This window comes from Carcharhinus amblyrhynchos, chromosome 5 (genome assembly GCF_965287045.1).
Source record: "Carcharhinus amblyrhynchos chromosome 5, sCarAmb.v2.hapA, whole genome shotgun sequence".
NCBI classification, from domain to species: Eukaryota; Metazoa; Chordata; class Chondrichthyes; order Carcharhiniformes; family Carcharhinidae; genus Carcharhinus; species Carcharhinus amblyrhynchos.
Genome location: NC_137328.1, coordinates 122,596,914 through 122,613,625, shown reverse-complemented (window position 1 = coordinate 122,613,625; position 16,712 = coordinate 122,596,914). Strand labels below are relative to the sequence as shown.

At 43.0% G+C, this 16,712-nt stretch overlaps 1 protein-coding gene across 3 annotated transcripts in view; it reads left to right on the top strand.

Moving 5' to 3' along the window:
* The window catches only part of LOC145343320 (PRELI domain-containing protein 1, mitochondrial-like), a 43,170-nt gene extending 27,220 nt beyond the window's left edge, over positions 1–15,950 (top strand). The window contains exons 4-7 of one of the 3 annotated variants that reach the window (XM_080189509.1): positions 439–552; positions 3,316–3,394; positions 5,428–5,458; positions 15,649–15,950. In XM_080189509.1, the coding sequence (XP_080045635.1) occupies positions 439–552; positions 3,316–3,394; positions 5,428–5,458; positions 15,649–15,697 (273 nt within the window). In that variant the 3' untranslated portion in view covers positions 15,698–15,950. The remainder of the gene's footprint in view (positions 1–438; positions 553–3,315; positions 3,395–5,427; positions 5,459–15,648) is intronic. The other 2 variants (XM_080189511.1, XM_080189508.1) reach the window with 2 other exon arrangements.
* The last annotated feature ends 762 nt before the right edge of the window (positions 15,951–16,712 follow it).

Here is a 16,712-nt window from a genome sequence, read left to right as displayed (position 1 = left end):
TGAGGGAGAATTTACCATGGCCAGTGCACCTGATAAACATGTCTTTCAGGCTGTGGGAGGAAACCAGTGCACCCAGAAGAAACTCTCACAGACACAGGGAGACTGCAGACTCTGCACAGTGACCCAAGCCAAGAATTGAACCCAGGTCCCTTGTGCTGTGAGGCAGCAGTGCTAACCACTGTGCCACCAGTGCAACATCACTGACTGATACAGTGTAGGTTCGCTGTCCCACCCATATCTTAACATTCTTCCTATCAGCACTACAGTATCTATTAGACATGATGTGTAGTGTGAAAAGTAAGATTGAGAAAATTTGTTCTTGAAAGGATCTGTGTTAAAACTTGTCATAAATGTGTTTATTTCATCCTAGTTGGCCATCACAAAGTAAATGTTCCAACAAATTCATGCTTTTAAAACTGCACTTTTCATTAATTTCAGCAGGTGGAGGAAAAATGTATATATCGTCCAAATCCAGAAAACATGATGTGGACACAGGTCCAACGTGAGGCCTGCGTTACTTCAAATGTATTTGGTTTTTCACGAGCAATTCAGGTAATGGTCCAGCAGTGTTTAGCTGCGTGTGTGATCTTGTAGCTTTTTCTGCTGTTCGGCTGGATAGACTGGAGTCGCAGCATGTGAAAATAGCAAAAGGGTTCTAGATGGAATAGGTAAAGAGAAACGGCTTTCGTTGGTGGAAGGATTGAGAGTTGGAAAACACTGGGTGTTCCCACGACACAGGAACTGTGTAAGGTAATTGGTAAAATAACCAATTTGGCGTTACTGTAAGGGGATTGGAGTACAAGTATAAAGAAGTCTTGCTATAGTTGTACCACATCTAGAATAGCATGTACGGTTTTGGTGTCCGCATTTAAGAACGGATAGACTTACAATGGAAGCACTAGAGCCGTGGTTCACTAGATTGGTCCCTGGGATGAGGGGATTTGCCAGTGATGAGCGCCTGAATAAATTGGGTTTGTATTCTCTGGAGCTGAGAAGAATGAGAGCCAATCTCATTGAAACCTTCAAAAATTCTAACGGGGTATGATAGGGTGGATAGTGGGAGATTGTTGTGGATGCTTCCATCATTAAATACATTTCAGGCTGGGATCGATTTTTGGTCTCATGGGGAATTAAGGGATATGGGAAGTGTGCAGGAATATGGAGTTGAAACCCGACATCAACCATGATTGTATTGAAAGGTAGAGTAGGCTCAGTGGGCCATGTCGCCTACCCCTGCTCCTATTTCCTTTGTTCTTATTCAACAGCAACATGGGGTGGCAAGGTAGCACAGTGGTTAGCACTGCTTCACAGCTCCAGGATCCTGGGTTTGATGCCCGGCTCGGGTCACTGTCTGTGTGGAGTTTGGACATTCTCCTCCTGTCTGCATGGGTTTCCTCTGGGTACTCCAGTCTCCTCCCACAGTCCAAAGATGTGCGGGTTAGGTTGATTGGCCATGCTAAGAAATTGCCCCTTAGTATCCAGGGATGCGTAGGTTAGAGGGATTAGTGGGTATAATATGTAGGGTTATGGGGGTAGGGCCTGGGTGGGATTGTGTTCGGTGCGGACTCAATGGGCTGAAGGGCCTCTTTCTGCACTGTAGGATTCTATGATCTATGAAAATAATCTTTTTACATAGTGAGTGGTCAGGTTCTAAATTACCCTGCCTGAGTTATTCTGCCTCCACAGGCAAATTCAATCGTAGCTTTCAAAAAAACGTGGATAAGCACCTGAAAAGAGACATTTTTCCAGGGCAAGGAAAGGGTGGGAGAATGGGACTAGCTAATTTGCTCTTGCGAAGAGCTGGCATAGACACAACAGGGCTGAATGGCCCCGCTTTAGTCTTTAAACATTCTATGATTCTCAAGGCTATTAGAAACAGTTAATAATCATTTGCTAGCAATTCCCACATCATGTCAACAAATTTTAGCATTGTTAAATATGGTTCTGCAATTAAACAGCATCTGCTGAACAATCCCAAGTGTGCCAAGAATCATACGAACAACCAAGTTAAGATTATCATTTGCTTTTGCAATGTAGACTTTCACATTTAGACTTGCGAGAAGTTACATATATTCATATGTAGGGACCTGTCCTCTGCAGGCAAAACGAGTGTGTTGAGGAATTACCTATTTTTCAATTAAAAGGGTAAGGGACAATAATTTCCTGGGACATTCTTCATGGCAACACTTTGACCAACCAAAGTCGACTTGCCAACCATTCAGCCCCCTATTCTCATGCATTGTAAATTGTTGCACCCTTTGAAATTTGGTATTCTAAAACTGTCCTGATGAATGCAAGATGAAAAGTTGAGAGCATGTCACTTTCTTAAACAAAAGTATTGTACAAAGTGCCTGGAATCATTCATCATTGGTTTAAATTGGCATGATGAGAAGCTAGCTGGTAGTGATACCTCATCAGTTTTTCCAATGTTGTCCTTTGAAACTAATTTGGTGTGTAAAGTAAGCAGTTTTCTCCTCCTCCTCAGTTCCCTGCCCACAAGCAGGACTGATCCATAGCACTGTGATCTCCACCATAGGTAGAGCAAGGAGACAGATCCCATATCCAGCCCAGCCAGAACAGGAATTGATCCCTGTGCTATTGGCGTCAGTTTGATTCCAGTCAGCCTCCAAGGTGTCAGTGCTGTGACTGTATAGATCTCTGTATGCATGTTGTCGTGCAGAGCTATGGGTTGTGATGTGGAGGTGCCAATTTCTTTCCATCACATGGCTGACCAGAGATCTCTTCTGCTGTTGCCACCTACCATTGGTGTACATTGGAAGGATTTATAAGTTGATAATCAACCTGTTTGGCCATGTTATAAATGCACCTTTCTTGATCATCCTGGAGTGGGACTTGAACCCCAGTCTTCTGGCGCAGAGGCAGGGACACTACCCATTATGTCACAAGACCTTCTAAGCAGCTTCCTAAAGGTCTCTATAGTGGAGACTTAAGAAAGTTCCCCTCCAAGCCCCACACATCATCATTGACTTGGAAACATTATATCACTGTTCCTTCAGTCGCAGAGTCAAAATCCTGGAACCCCCTTCCCCTCTCCCAGTAGTACTGTGGGTGTGCCTACACCACATGGAACAGCAACTGTTCAAAAAGGTGGCTCACCACCAGCATCTCAAGGGCAAGTGGGGAGGGGGTATAAATACTGACCACATCCTATGAAATAATTTTAAAAATCCATTCTGTCTTCATGGATATTCACCTTTGTATAAACATCTTTCAACAGATTGGCACATTGAAAAGTGAACTTAATGACTCATCAGTAAAGTGAAGCTTTAATAAAGCAGAATTTTTGTGTTATAGGAATTCGGACTTGCCAGATTTAGAAGAAATCAGCTAAAAGCAACAGAAGGATTTGAATATATACTTTCCCATTTGCAAGGTATGTAAATGATTAATAACGTTCTTTACGTATCCTATCCCTGTCTTTGTACACTTGTTTTTCACGTATCCTGAGCAGTGGACATCGGTCATTGTTTCAGGATCTAAATGCCTTTCACAGAAACAAAACACACACCTAAAATGAAGGAAGCATAAAATGTCAATTTTTCAAGTCCCTTTTTTGTATGTGTAAAATTACTGTTTTGTAAGAGTTAAATGGGTTAGAATTGTGCACTTTAATGTATCACATGGTTTGGGACTAAAGGCACATTTGTGCGATGTGGTTAGATGCACCTTAAAGTTTTTTATTCATTAGTCACAAGTAAGGCTTACATTAACACTGCAGTGAAGTTACTGTGAAATTCCTGTAGTCACCACAGTCCTATGCCTGTTCGGACCAATGCACCCTAACCAGCACGTCCTTCAGAATGCCAGAGGAAACCCACGCAGACACGGGGAGAATGTGCAAACTCCACACAGACAGTGACCCAACCCAGGAATCGAACCTGGGTCCCTGGTGCTGTGAGGCTAACCCCTGTGCCACCGTGCTGCCCGGCCCTTTGTCACTTTTCCACAGTAGCACATTAAAAACATCACATACTGTAAAATAGGATTTATACTCTAGTGAGAGTATAGGAGATTCACCAGGCTGATACCGGAGATGAGGGGGTTGGCCTATGAAGAGAGACTAAATAGACTGGGTCTGTACTCGTTGGAGTTTAGAAGGCTGAGGGGGATCTTATAGAGACGTATAAGATAATGAAGGGGTTGGATAGGGTAGAGGTAGATAGATTCTTCCCACTTAGAAAGGATAGCAGAACTAGAGGGCACAGCCTCAAGATAAGAGGAGGGGGGGGCAGTTTAGATTGGAGTTGAGGAGGAACTTCTTCACTCAAAGGGTAGTGAGTCTCCGGAATTCTCTGCCCATTGAAGTGGTGGAGGCTACCTCGCTAAATAAACTTAAGTCATGGGTAGATAGGTTTCTGATATTCAGGGGAATTAAGGGTTATGGGGAGAAAGCAGAAAAGTGGAACTGATCCACTTCAGATCAGCCATGATCTTGTTGAATGGCGGGGCAGGCTCGAAGGGCTAGATGGCCTACTCGTGCTCCTATTTCTTATGTTCTTATGAGAGCTGCTCTTCTGCTTTAACTCTCCACTCCTACAAAGGTTGAGAGTCGGACAACTCTTATCGCAGCAACAAACAGATGCCAAAAGTCACATACTGCGGATGCTGGAAACAAGTAACAGGCCAGGTTACATCTGTCGAGAGAGAAACTGAGTTAATGTTCCAGTCTGATTCAGATTTCACTGAAAGTCATTGACCCAAAACATTAACTCTGTTTCCCTCTCCACAGATGCTGCCTGATCTGCTGAGGTTTTTCTTTCCCCATCACTTCCTGTTTTTATTTTAAGTTCTTGCCCTGGCAAATGTTATCTTTCAATAAACTTCCCATGCAAGTTATCTGGTCGTTATCACATTACTGTTTGTGGGATTTTGCGTTCTTACCATGACTAAACTTCAGAAGTCCTTCATTGGCTGTAACTTGCTTTGGGACATCTTTGTGCCATGAGAGGTGCTATAGAAATGCAGTTGTTTGTTGTTTTCTTTCTTTTCGATTCCAAACCTGCAAAATGTGTTTGGGTCTCCCCTACTGGTGTCTGCAAACTCTGTTACCTCTAGCTGACTTTCTACCAGAATAATTAATCTGTTGTTGAGAAAGTCTGTTGTCTTAAAATATTGACTGTGTAACAGCAGGAGGAACAAAACCTCTGACTTTAAGACATGGCCCTTGTTGCTGAAGGAGGTGAATAACTAATGACAACTTGTCAGCTATTCTGTGTACCAAAGCAAGGAGCTGGTTACTATTGGAGATACTAATTAACACAGAGTCTGTGATTTTTTTTTTACAGTTGAACAATGGAATGACTTGAGTTGGTTGTATTGTGAATATGGATCTGAAATTGTAACTGCATTGCAAGATCGTTGTTTTTATAAAATTTAATCTTTATTAACCCCATTATTTAAATTTAGCGCAGGACTGCACCTATTTAATGCCTGGTGGGTAAGTATAAATAAACCTGGAACAGGTGCAATTAGAGATGCTATATGCATTTTAAAACCCAACTTGCCTAGATACTGACTCCCACCCACCCCACTCCAATATAGCACTTTGTAATATTCTCTCATTAGTCCCTAGGGAGCATCTCAAAATGTCTTTTTTTTGGCCTGAATTCTTAGGTGTCTGGAGAATAGGGTCAAGATGTTAAAATGATTCTGGTAAATCTGAAAACAGGGATCAATATAGTTTAGACAGATTATTGAGCTTTGATACTCTGGATGGGAATTACACTGTGCAGTTTTATTTTTGATGATCACTTTTATATGTTGATCTACAATATTTCTTGTCCTTCATGTCAAAGAGATAACCCTGTTTAGGAAGAACTTCAGACTAACATTAATCACTACTCTCTAACCTGGTCAGGTTTAACATGTAGCTATTTCTGCTCATTCAAGAACTTGTCTTTCTAATGTACCCTTATCAACAACAACATTCTTTTATTACATTTAAGGCATAGATATATCATTCCACAGTACTTCACAAGAGCTTTATCAAACTAAATATGACATTGAGTCGTATAAGGTGATACTAGGCCAGGCATGGCCAAAAAAGTAAGTTTTAAGGAATGCCTTAAAGGGGGATAGCAAGTTGTAGAGGAGGAGAGGTGTAAGGGGGAAATCCAGAGCTTGGGGCCCAGTTAACTGAAGATACCACCACCAGTGTTGGAACAATTAAACTCAGGAATGCTCAAGAGATCAGATATCTGTGATGGTTGTAGGGCTGGAGGAGATGACTGTGATGGGGAAATGAGAAGCCAGGAATGAATTTGAAAACAAGGATGAGGATTTTAATAATCAGCAATGTAGCAAAACATCCCTTGGCACCTGTTGGGAGAGTGATCAGACAAATTTTGGCAACAGACCATGAGATATTAGGACAGGGAATAGAAGTCCTAGTCAAAGAGAGAGGTTATAAGGTTTTAACAGCACCTTAGACTTGGAGAGAGGATTGGTAAAGTTTAGGGAAAGGATTCCACAGCTTGACAGAGAAGCGCAGCGATACACACAACCAGATTTAGACAAGAGACATGTTAGTTTTGGCAGTTTGTTCCTTTGTGTGTGGAGCACCTAAAATCTCAACTTTGGAGAAAGAACTGCCATCCATATACCTGTCTAATTTATGTACAACTGCAGCTTCATGCCAAAGATGGTTGATTCTTCTGAAGTGACTGAACGATTGCTCAGTTATATCAAAACCCTGCAAAGGAGGAGGTACAGTAAAACCTTCTCAAGGGAAGCTAGAGATGGTCAATAAACGCCAGCCTTGCGGTTGTGTCCACATCCTGAGAATGATATTAAAAAGAAACACACACAAGCCACAGTGAGACTTCATGCAGTTATTTGCCGGTGATTTGAGTTGCTCACGTGTATACTTTTGCTCTATGGGCATCTATAAAGAACAGTGCAATTTAATTCGAAACATGGAAACTCCCTCTCTCCCTTTCTCTCTCTTGCTCCCCCTTGCTCTCGCCCTCTTGAATTCCCTTTCCTGATTTTTGTTTCTGGGCGTTTGACACACATTCCGATCTCCCAACTCAAGTTCCTTCCAATCGTTCCAGAGTTAACACTGACTATTTTTTTGCAGGTGTTGCAGCACTCACTTCTGGTTTTTGCTGGTGCACAGAAGCAGGTTTAAAAGGAGCTCCCAGCTGCTGCAATAGCCCTGCTGCTGTGATCGCTTGCTTTCTATATTAACGTGTAAAGTAACAGTCTCCTTTTTTAAATAATTAAGGGAAGTCAGTTACACTAATCTTCAGAGTAGGCAGAACTGAAACTCTTGGTCTAAATTAATCCCAGCATTTTCTGAAGGAGTCAAAGTTTGAGGACTAGCCCAGTGAAAAGAGAATGATTCAGATGGAGTCCCTATCCGGGACCATGTGAAATAAGAGCAGGATGAGGCCATTCAGCCTTTGAACTTGCTGCACCATTCAGTATGATCATGGCAGATCTGTAACAACTACCACCCCATCCCATTTTCTTTAATTCCCTTAGTGTCCAAAATTCTATAGACTTCAGTCTTGAATATACTCTGAGAATCCACAGCCCTCTGGGGTAGAGCAATCCATTGTCCTTTGAGTGATGAGATCTTTCTTCACCTCCATTTCAAACAGCCCATCGCTTATTTTGAGACCGGGGTTGAAATTGATTTTGATTTATTATTGTCACGTGTATTAGCATACAGTGAAAAGTATTGTTTCTTCCATGCTATACAGACAAAGCATACTGTACATGAGTGCAGAATGTAATGTCACAGTCATAGCTGGGGTGTAGACAAAGATCAATTTAATACGAGGTAGGTCCATTCAAAAGTCTGATGGCAGCAGGGAAGAAGCCCTTCTTGAGTCAGTTGGTATGTGACCTCACTTTTGTAAATTGGGCTTGGTGATGTTCTGTGTTTGTCCGTTCTGGGTGCTGTTCAGGGATGTTAGTGGGATCATGGACTTTTCTGCCATGAATCGTGCCAGAGACATCTTGACAAAGGTGCTAACTCACCCAGCTAATATAGGCTGATGTATGCAGGGCACGCTGCTCCTGACATCAGTCATCCTGCAGTACTGATTTGGGTCTAGCCCTTGCTATTTTAGACCTCTACACTCCAATCAATGTCCTCTAATAAACTTGCATTAAGCAACATAATGCCTCCCTCCCCCCACCAGCTATTTAAAGGAATGAATAGCTTCTCACTTTAGCTGTTGCTACAGTCTTACGAAGTGTCTGGTGCTTTCCATTGTTATTTCAAGTTGTGAAATTCTGTAAAGTGAAGTGCTCGTGCTGAAGGAGGTTTTGCTGACTTCAGGGCTTCTGCATAAGCCAGTTGCTTCAGACATGGGTGCAATAATTAGCCTTCCCCATGGAATAGAGCGTGATTAGGAGATTGGGCAGAGGCCATGCAGATCAGGACATGCAACTAGAAGTGGGAGGAGGAGGAGAAGAGGGACTCGCAGTTGGACTTCAAAGCCACCCAGGGGTTCAAGGAGAAATTTTTCCATCTGAACCTCAGTGAGGGAAAATATGAGAGTCATAGAGGTTTATAGTGTGGAAACAGGCCCTTCGGCCCAACTTGTCCATGCTGCCCTTTTTATTTTTAACGACTAAGCTAGTCCCAATTGCCCCACGTTTGGCCCATATCTCTTGATAGCCATCTTATTCATGTAACTGTTTAAATGCTTTTAAAAGACAAAATTGTACCCACCTCTATTACTACCTCTGGGAACTTGTTCCAGATACTAATCACTCTGTGTGAAAAAAAATTGTCCCTCAGGACCCTTTTGTATCTCTTCCCTCTCACCTTAAACCTGTGCCCTCTAGTTTTAGACTCCCCTATCTTTGGAAAAAGATATTGACTGTCAAGCTGATCTATGCCCCTCATTATTTTATAGACTTCTATAAGATCACCTCTAAGCCTCCTGTGCTCCAGAGAAAAAAGTCCTAGTCTATCTAATCTCTCCTTATAACTCAAACCATCAAATCCTGGTAACATCCTAGTAAATCTTTTCTGCACCCTTTCTAGTTTAATAATATCCTTTTTATAATATGATGATCAGAACTGTACACAGTATTCCAAGTGTGGCCTTACTGATGTCTTGTACAACTTCAACAAGATGTCCCAATTCCTGTATTCAATGTTCTGACCAATGAAACCAAGCATGCCAAATGCTGTTTTCCCCACCCTGTCCATCTGTGACTCCACTTTCAGGGAGCAATGAACCTGTACTCTTAGATCTCTTTGTTCTATAACTCTCCCCCATTAATTGAGTAAGTCTTGCCCTGGTTTGATCTACCAAAATGCATCACCTTGCGTTTATCTAAATGAAACCCCATTTGCCATTCATCAGCCCACTGTCCCAGTCGATCAAGGATCCCATTGCAATCCCAGCTAACCTTCACTGTCCATTATGTCACCAATCTTGGTGTCATCTGCATGTCAGTGAGAACATCTTCATTCAAACCAGCTGCAACCATAACCCAGAGCAGGGCAAGGTGGCATTGTCAGTGAAGATGACCCTGGCCATTAACTTTTGCTCCTTCCTGCCTGGATCTTAGCATCATCCTACAGTTTGTCATCCACTGTTTCATAGGGCAGGTCTCTGAGGCTGCTTATTCAGACAGAGAGAACTACATTTCATTTTCTCTTGCCAGAGACTAGCAGATGAAGCATGGATAAGCATCTGCTGGAATAGTTGCCTTTCCCATGGTGCAGTGTACCATTAACTGCACACACATTGCTTTGTGGGAACCACGCATTAACACTGGTATGTACTGCAAGTGAAAGGGATTCCTCTCCCTCAGCATCCAGCTGAAGTTGTGATCTTGGGCAGAGAATCATGTAGGTTGATGGTAGCAGTCTTGATGCCTTCATTCTGTGGTAATGCACTGCGTCAGCTGCATTTCAGCCACCAGGACACACTAAAGTGTGGTTTCTGAATAACCAGAACAGAACCTGCTTTGCCAACCTATCATCATAATTGAAGTTTCTCATTCAGGAACCATTCTCATGGAGCCTTTCTGCATCCTCGCTAAAACTTCACACCTTTCCTGAAGTGTGGTGCCCAGAACTGGCCATTCCTGTTGAGGCCAATACAATATTTTAGAAAGGTTCACTATAATTTCTTGCACTCTGTGCCGACCCTGTATGCTCTCAACCTGTCTTGCCACCTTAAATGCTTACCCCCAGGTCACTCTGCTCCCACATAGAGTCATAGAGGTTTACAGCATAGAAACAGGCCCTTCGGCCCAACCTTGTCCATGCTGCCCTTTTTTTTAAATCCCTAAGCTAATTCCAGTTGTCCGCATTGGCCCATATCCCTCTATACCATCATACTCATGTAACTGTCTAAATACTTTTTAAAAGATAACATTGTACCCACCCCTACTACTACCTCTGGCAGCTTATTCCAGACACTCACCACCCTCTGTGTGAAAAAATTGCCCTTCTGGACACTTTCGTATTTCTCCCCTCTCACCTTAAACCTATACCCTCTAGCTTTAGACTCCTCTACCTTTGGGAAAAGATATTGACTATCTACTTTGTTTATGCCCCTCATTATTTTATAGACCTCTATAAAGTCACCCCTCAGCCTCCTACGCTCCGGAGAGAAATGTTTCAGTCTATTTAGCCTCTCCTTATAACTCAATCCATCAAATCCCAATGGCATCCTAGTAAATCTTTTCTGCACCTCCCTTCAGAATTGTACTAATTATTTTTTATTGTGTCTCTGTGTTCTTCCTACTAAAATTAATCACCTTGTATTTCTCCGTGTTGAACTTCATCAGCCATTTGTCTATTCATTCCACCAGCCTGTCTGTACCCTCTTGCTAGATTACTACTGTAGATGAAGAAAATCAGTTGTTCTGATACTGACCCCTGAGGACCCGACACTGTACTTCTCTCCAGCCCGAAAACACAACTGTTCTTCACCACTCTCTAGGAGATGTGCAGGAGAAGTTTTTCACGCAAAGAGTGGTGGGTGCCTGGGATGTGCTGCCAGAAGAGATGGTGGATGCAGGCACATTAACAACATTTAAGAGGCATCTGGATGGCTACATAAATAGGAAGGGAATAGAGGGATACAGACCAAGTAAGGACAGAAGGTTTTCTTTAGTTTAGTTAGGGCACCATGATCGGCACAGGCTTGGAGGGCCGAAGGGCCTGTTCCTGTGCTGTACTTTTGTTTGTTCTTTGTTTCCTTTCACTCAGTTGAGTAGATATTCATGCTGTCACTGTTTATTTTTATTCCATTGGCAGTGAGAGCATATAAGGAATAGAGCAGACCATTGGCAGGCTGGAACCATGATTCCACTGCTTGCTGCGCTCTGGAGAAGTCCAGCAGTATCTAATTGAGTGGATCTTGAGATTTGTAGTGGTCTGCTGCAGGCGAAAACAACCTCGCCGAAATGAGGAAACAGCACAAGGGAGAGCCCAGGCAACCTCTTTCTGCCAGGTGACACCATTCTCTGCAACTGGCCTCTTGGCCACATGTGTAAAACTAAAATCCACTGTGAAATCATAGCACCTCACAAGGATTAGTGCCCGTCTTGCATTGCCTTTGCCTGCTCAGCTGCTCCTACCTATTGGTGTCCCACTAGCTACAGCACGGCTGCTGACTGCCAGTGCAGACAGTTAGAGCAGCAGCACTCTGGGCTGGCTGACCCACAACGGCAAGGGCACTGGCGGAGAAACAGTGATGCGTGAATAAATACTGTCATTCTGAGCGAAAAGAGCAGGTTTCACTGAGTTGTCAAGGTGCAGACGGAAGTTGTTCGGCCCATTGCGTCTTCACCAGCTCTCCAAACGAGTATCTAGGTCAGCATAGGTCAGTGTACAGCTGCGACACCTTGACAAATCCTTTTGCATGCTGCAGCCCATAGAAACAAGCAGACTGAGTATATATGAGAACATAGATTCCAGTGCCACACTCAGAATCATAGAATCATACAACGCACAAGAGACCCTGCAACCCATCAGGTCCACCCACCAACAGAGAAACACCTGAACTCCCACCTAATCCCATCTGCCAGTACTTGGTCTGTATCCCTGAATATTATGAATAGAATCGCTCAGAGACCTTTTATTCATGCATGGGAAATGGGAGTGGCTGGCTGACCAGCATTTGTTGCCCATCCCTAATTGAGAAGGTGGTGACGAGCTAGCAATTGATACAACTGTGTGTCTCGCTCGGCTATTTCAGAGGGTAGTTGAGAGTCAACCACATTGCTGTGGCTCCTGAGTCACATGTAGGGCAGACCAGGTAAGGACGGCAGATTTCCTTCCCTAAAGGACATTGGTGAACCAAATGGACTTGTCCAACAATTGACAATGGTTTCATGGTCATCAGTGGATTCTTAATTCCAGATATATTTTATTGAATTCAAAATTCAGCAGCTGCTGTGATGAGATTCGAACGCGGGTCCCCAAAACATTAGCTGAGTTTCTGGATTACGAGTGATAATTCCACTCGGCCATCGCCTCCTTAGTCATTAGATTCTGAATCTTGATTTGGTCCACAAGTGTGTTCGTGGAGTTAGTTATCACTTGTTGGAAAGTGCAGCCACCAAGCACTGAACATGCTGTTTGACATTGCGCGCAAGCTCTCTGGCAGGCTCCCCAATGCACAAAGTATTTAGTTGTGAATTGTCCATCATCCTTCTTCTGTAGCCAGCCGTATTGAGCCGTCATCTGAGTTCACTGCATCAAAATTCATAGGCAACCTCACTCTCCAATGAGCGGACACCAGGACTGACCTTTCCCTCTGCCTTGGCTTCAGTGAGCACTTGTCTTGTGTTTTATCATGTGCAGATCCCACTTCTAATCTCTCTGCTAAGATGCATGCAGTGTTAGCATCTAAACCGATGGCTGCAAGTGTGAAATCAAGTGACAGTGTGTCTTCATTATAATCTCCTCTTGTTCTCTCTCCACTCTCTGGCCTGGCGGGAATCCACTGTCACTTGCAAACCAGAAAAGGTTACAAATGAATGTGTTTGAATGATGTGGTCATCATGATTCAGTAGCTGGCAGTATGTGAAAAGATGTGGGTGTGAGGTTTGCAGAAGTGCTAAGTGTGTAAGGGTGAGTTATGGTGCAAGTCCTGATGCAAATGTTGTGATTTCTTTAATCTATTCTTTCATGAAATCTGGGTATGTCTGGCTGTGCCAGCATTTGTTGTCCATCCCTAATTGCCCCTGACCTGAGTGGCTTGCTGGGCCATTTCAGAATCAACCACATTGCTGGGGTCTGGAGTCATATGCAGGCTAGACCAGGTGGAATTCTGCCATCCTTTTTCCCCTAAAGGACATCAGTGGATCAGTTGGGTTTTTACAACAATCAGTGACAGTTTCTGGGCCATCATTACCGATCCTTGCTTTTCCATTCCATATTTAATAATGGATTTCAGATTTCACTGGCTTTTGAGGTGGGCTTGGAACTCATGTCTCCATACTATTAGCATGGGCCTTTGGCTTTCTAGTCCAGTGACATTGTTACCACTAGGCAAACATATCCCCCTGTTGAATGTGATGGAACGGTGCCGTCGGTAACGCATACCATTTGAAGATACATTCATTGACCTTGATCACTTGTAAGGTCTTTGAACTTCTTGTGCTTCCTATGAGTGCAGAAGAGCTCTCCTCCTTTCCGTCTCCTCTGCTAAGACCTCTGGTACAGTGTCTGAAAACTTTAATGCTCATTCTCTGAGACGCTGTACTATTCTTTCCTTTCCCAGGCCAGAATCACTTCCTGCATGACTCCCAGCACCTGCTCCAGTCACAGTGCACTTCCCTTTACCAAGTGCAGGCTAGCTTTATGTGTTAGGAAGTTCTATTTTGGGGACCCTGCTGCTTTGAAAACATTGTGGCTAACAGAGATTGAACACAGCAATTGTTCTCATAAGCAAACAGCAGGTCGATGGTGTGCAGCCTTCATTACAGTCAAGAGGTGAGTTTTATCTCTATTACTCTTCCCGTGCCATTTCCAGAAGATATCTGATTGAGACCCCCAAGGACCCTTGTTCTTGAGCCAGTTGTAACAGGCTGTAGGTATCTACCCTTCAGTATTTTATACATTTTAAAAGATCACCTTTCGCTCCTTTGAATTCCAGAGGACATAGATTAATTGTACTCAATCTCCTCATAGGAATCAACCAGTCACTGTTCCTTTTCGCTATCCAGGGACTATTCCTGGAAGGTAATTTCTCTCCTCTTCACCTACCGTTTCAGTCAGAAGAGTGAACTTTTACCTTTATACAGAGTAACACGTTCTGAACTTGTGTCAAAGAACTTTAAAGTGTTTTATGTGATCATGGATGGGAGCGTCACTGGCAAGGCTGGTATTTATTGCACCACCCTGCCGCTTTCTTGCCGCCCTTGTGGTGTAGGTGCACTCATAGTACTGTTAGGGTGTTCCAGGATTCTGAGCCAGCGACAGAGAAGGAAAGGCGATATATTTCCAAGTCAGGGTGGTGCGTGGCAGACTTGAACTTGCAGGTGGTGGTGCTTTCATGCATTTGCTGCTGTTGCCCTTCCAGTTGGTAGAGGTCTTGAGTTTAGGGCGCTGCTGTCGAAGGAGCACAGCAGACAGTAACTTGAAACTGGTGTGGTTTAGACGAATGTGGCTGTCAACTTATACATAGCAAGATCCCACAGTGGCCAGTTATTCAGTTCCTGATGGAAGGAATTGAGTGAGAAATGTTGATTAGGAGATCTCTTAAAACACCCACTTAAATATACAAACATTGAGTTAGGCCATTCAGCCCCTTGAGCCTGCTCCTCCATCTGATAACATCATGGCTGATCTGATTGTGGCCCTTGCTCTACTTTCCTGCCTATCCCCTATAACTTAGATTGCCTTGCTGTTCAAAAATCTATTTAACACAGCCTTAAAAATATTCAGTGAACCTGTCTTTCTGCTCTCTGTGGGGAGAATTCCATATGCTGGTGACCCTCTGAGAGAAAAATAATTCTCATCTCTGCCCTCAACGCTGTCCCTTAGTTCTGGTCTCTCCCAAAAGGGGAAACTCTGTCATGTCTTCTCAGGATCTTTACGTATTTCAGTTAAGATCACTCTTACTCTTCTGACCTCCAATGGCTGTAGCCCCACCTGTCCAACCTTTCCTCGTGAGACATCCAACCCCTTCAACCCAGGTATCAGCGGACCTGGATTTAACAATTCATTTAAACTGTGGCTGCAGCGTTGAAAGTTTTTTTTTTCACTACAGACGTACTGTGTTGGAAATATGAACTAAAGACGAATGCTGGAAATGCTAAGCAGGTCGAGCTGTAACTATGGAGTTGAGACGTGGAGATGTCGGTGTTGGATGGGCACAGTAAGAAGTCTCACAGCAACAGGTTAAAGTCCTGACTCGCCTGACAAAGGGGCAGCGCTCCAAAAGCTCGTGATTCCAAATAAATCTGTTGGACTTTAACCTGGTGTTGTGAGACTTCTTATTGTGGAGCTGAGGTTTCAGGTGAATCGTCCTTTGTCCAAAAAAAACGTTTTATTTTTGAGATGTTACCTTGTGGCTAGGAACCTTTAGATTTTTAATAAATTAGTCATGAGTCAACCCTTCTTAGATATGTTAGACAGTTCAGTTGTCACCCTGCTTACTTTGTTGAATTTATTTTCCTGTCACTCTTTTTCAGGCGAGTTGCCGCCCAAAACTTTAAAGGAAACTGCAAAAGAGGCTACTGAGAAGGCAAAGGAGACAGCATTGGCAGCCACAGAAAAAGCAAAGGACTTGGCGTCCAAAGCAGCACCACAAAAGACGAAACAGTTTGTCTGATCCAGGAAGAAATCTTGATGGCAAATTGCAACTTACGGCCTTCTTGAGAAAAGACATTTTTTTCCTAATTGTTTCCTGCGCTGACACCAAATGTTCCACATTTCTCAGAGTGGTGTTTACTTGTATGCACTGAATGTTTACAGCGTTAATTATTTTGTCACTTTTACTTTTACTATGTCCCTGGATAGAAACGCTCAGTTTACTGGAAATCTTAGTATTCCCCAATGGATTAAAGGAATACACGTACGGCCAGGTTGCTAGGCCTTTTAAACAACTTCCAGGGGCAGTGTGATCTTTTTCATCTTTTCCAAATAGCGCTTAATTCGATCAAGCAATTTATTCATTTTTAAATTTAAATATTATTTTAAGCAAATGAGTTCAGCCCATGTCAGTGAAATGACTTGCAGCCAGCAGAATTATTAAATTATTGAAAAAGAACATTCCGTTAGTAAGAATTGGTGGGAGTTCCTTTCATGGGCATTCATTTTTGTTTCCTGGTCATTCTGGATTAATTAATGAGCACCGGGTTTTAACAATGAAATTAATGTGGGGCTCCTTTGTCTGATCTGTACCTAATCAGATCTGAATTATTTATTTTTATTTTTTTTTTCTGCTTAACTTCAAGAAATTCTCGTCAGTTGTTCGTCAGATGTAAGGTACCGAGCTTTGATCCTTAGTGTTATACTGTATTTCTAAAATTAATTTTAATACTGTTTTAAGTTTTAGCCAGGAAAGTAAATCTTCAGAATTAGACAATCCAGCTCCCAAACTAAATCCTGGTTGTAGACAGCTGCTTGCTCAAGTGTTTGAAAATATGTCGACATTTTGGATGTTACCTCATCCGTCTTGATCAGTCGTTTGATTATTTATTTCAATCCATGATCTGACTGAGTATGGCAGAACATTGCAGAGGGGCTAAATGGC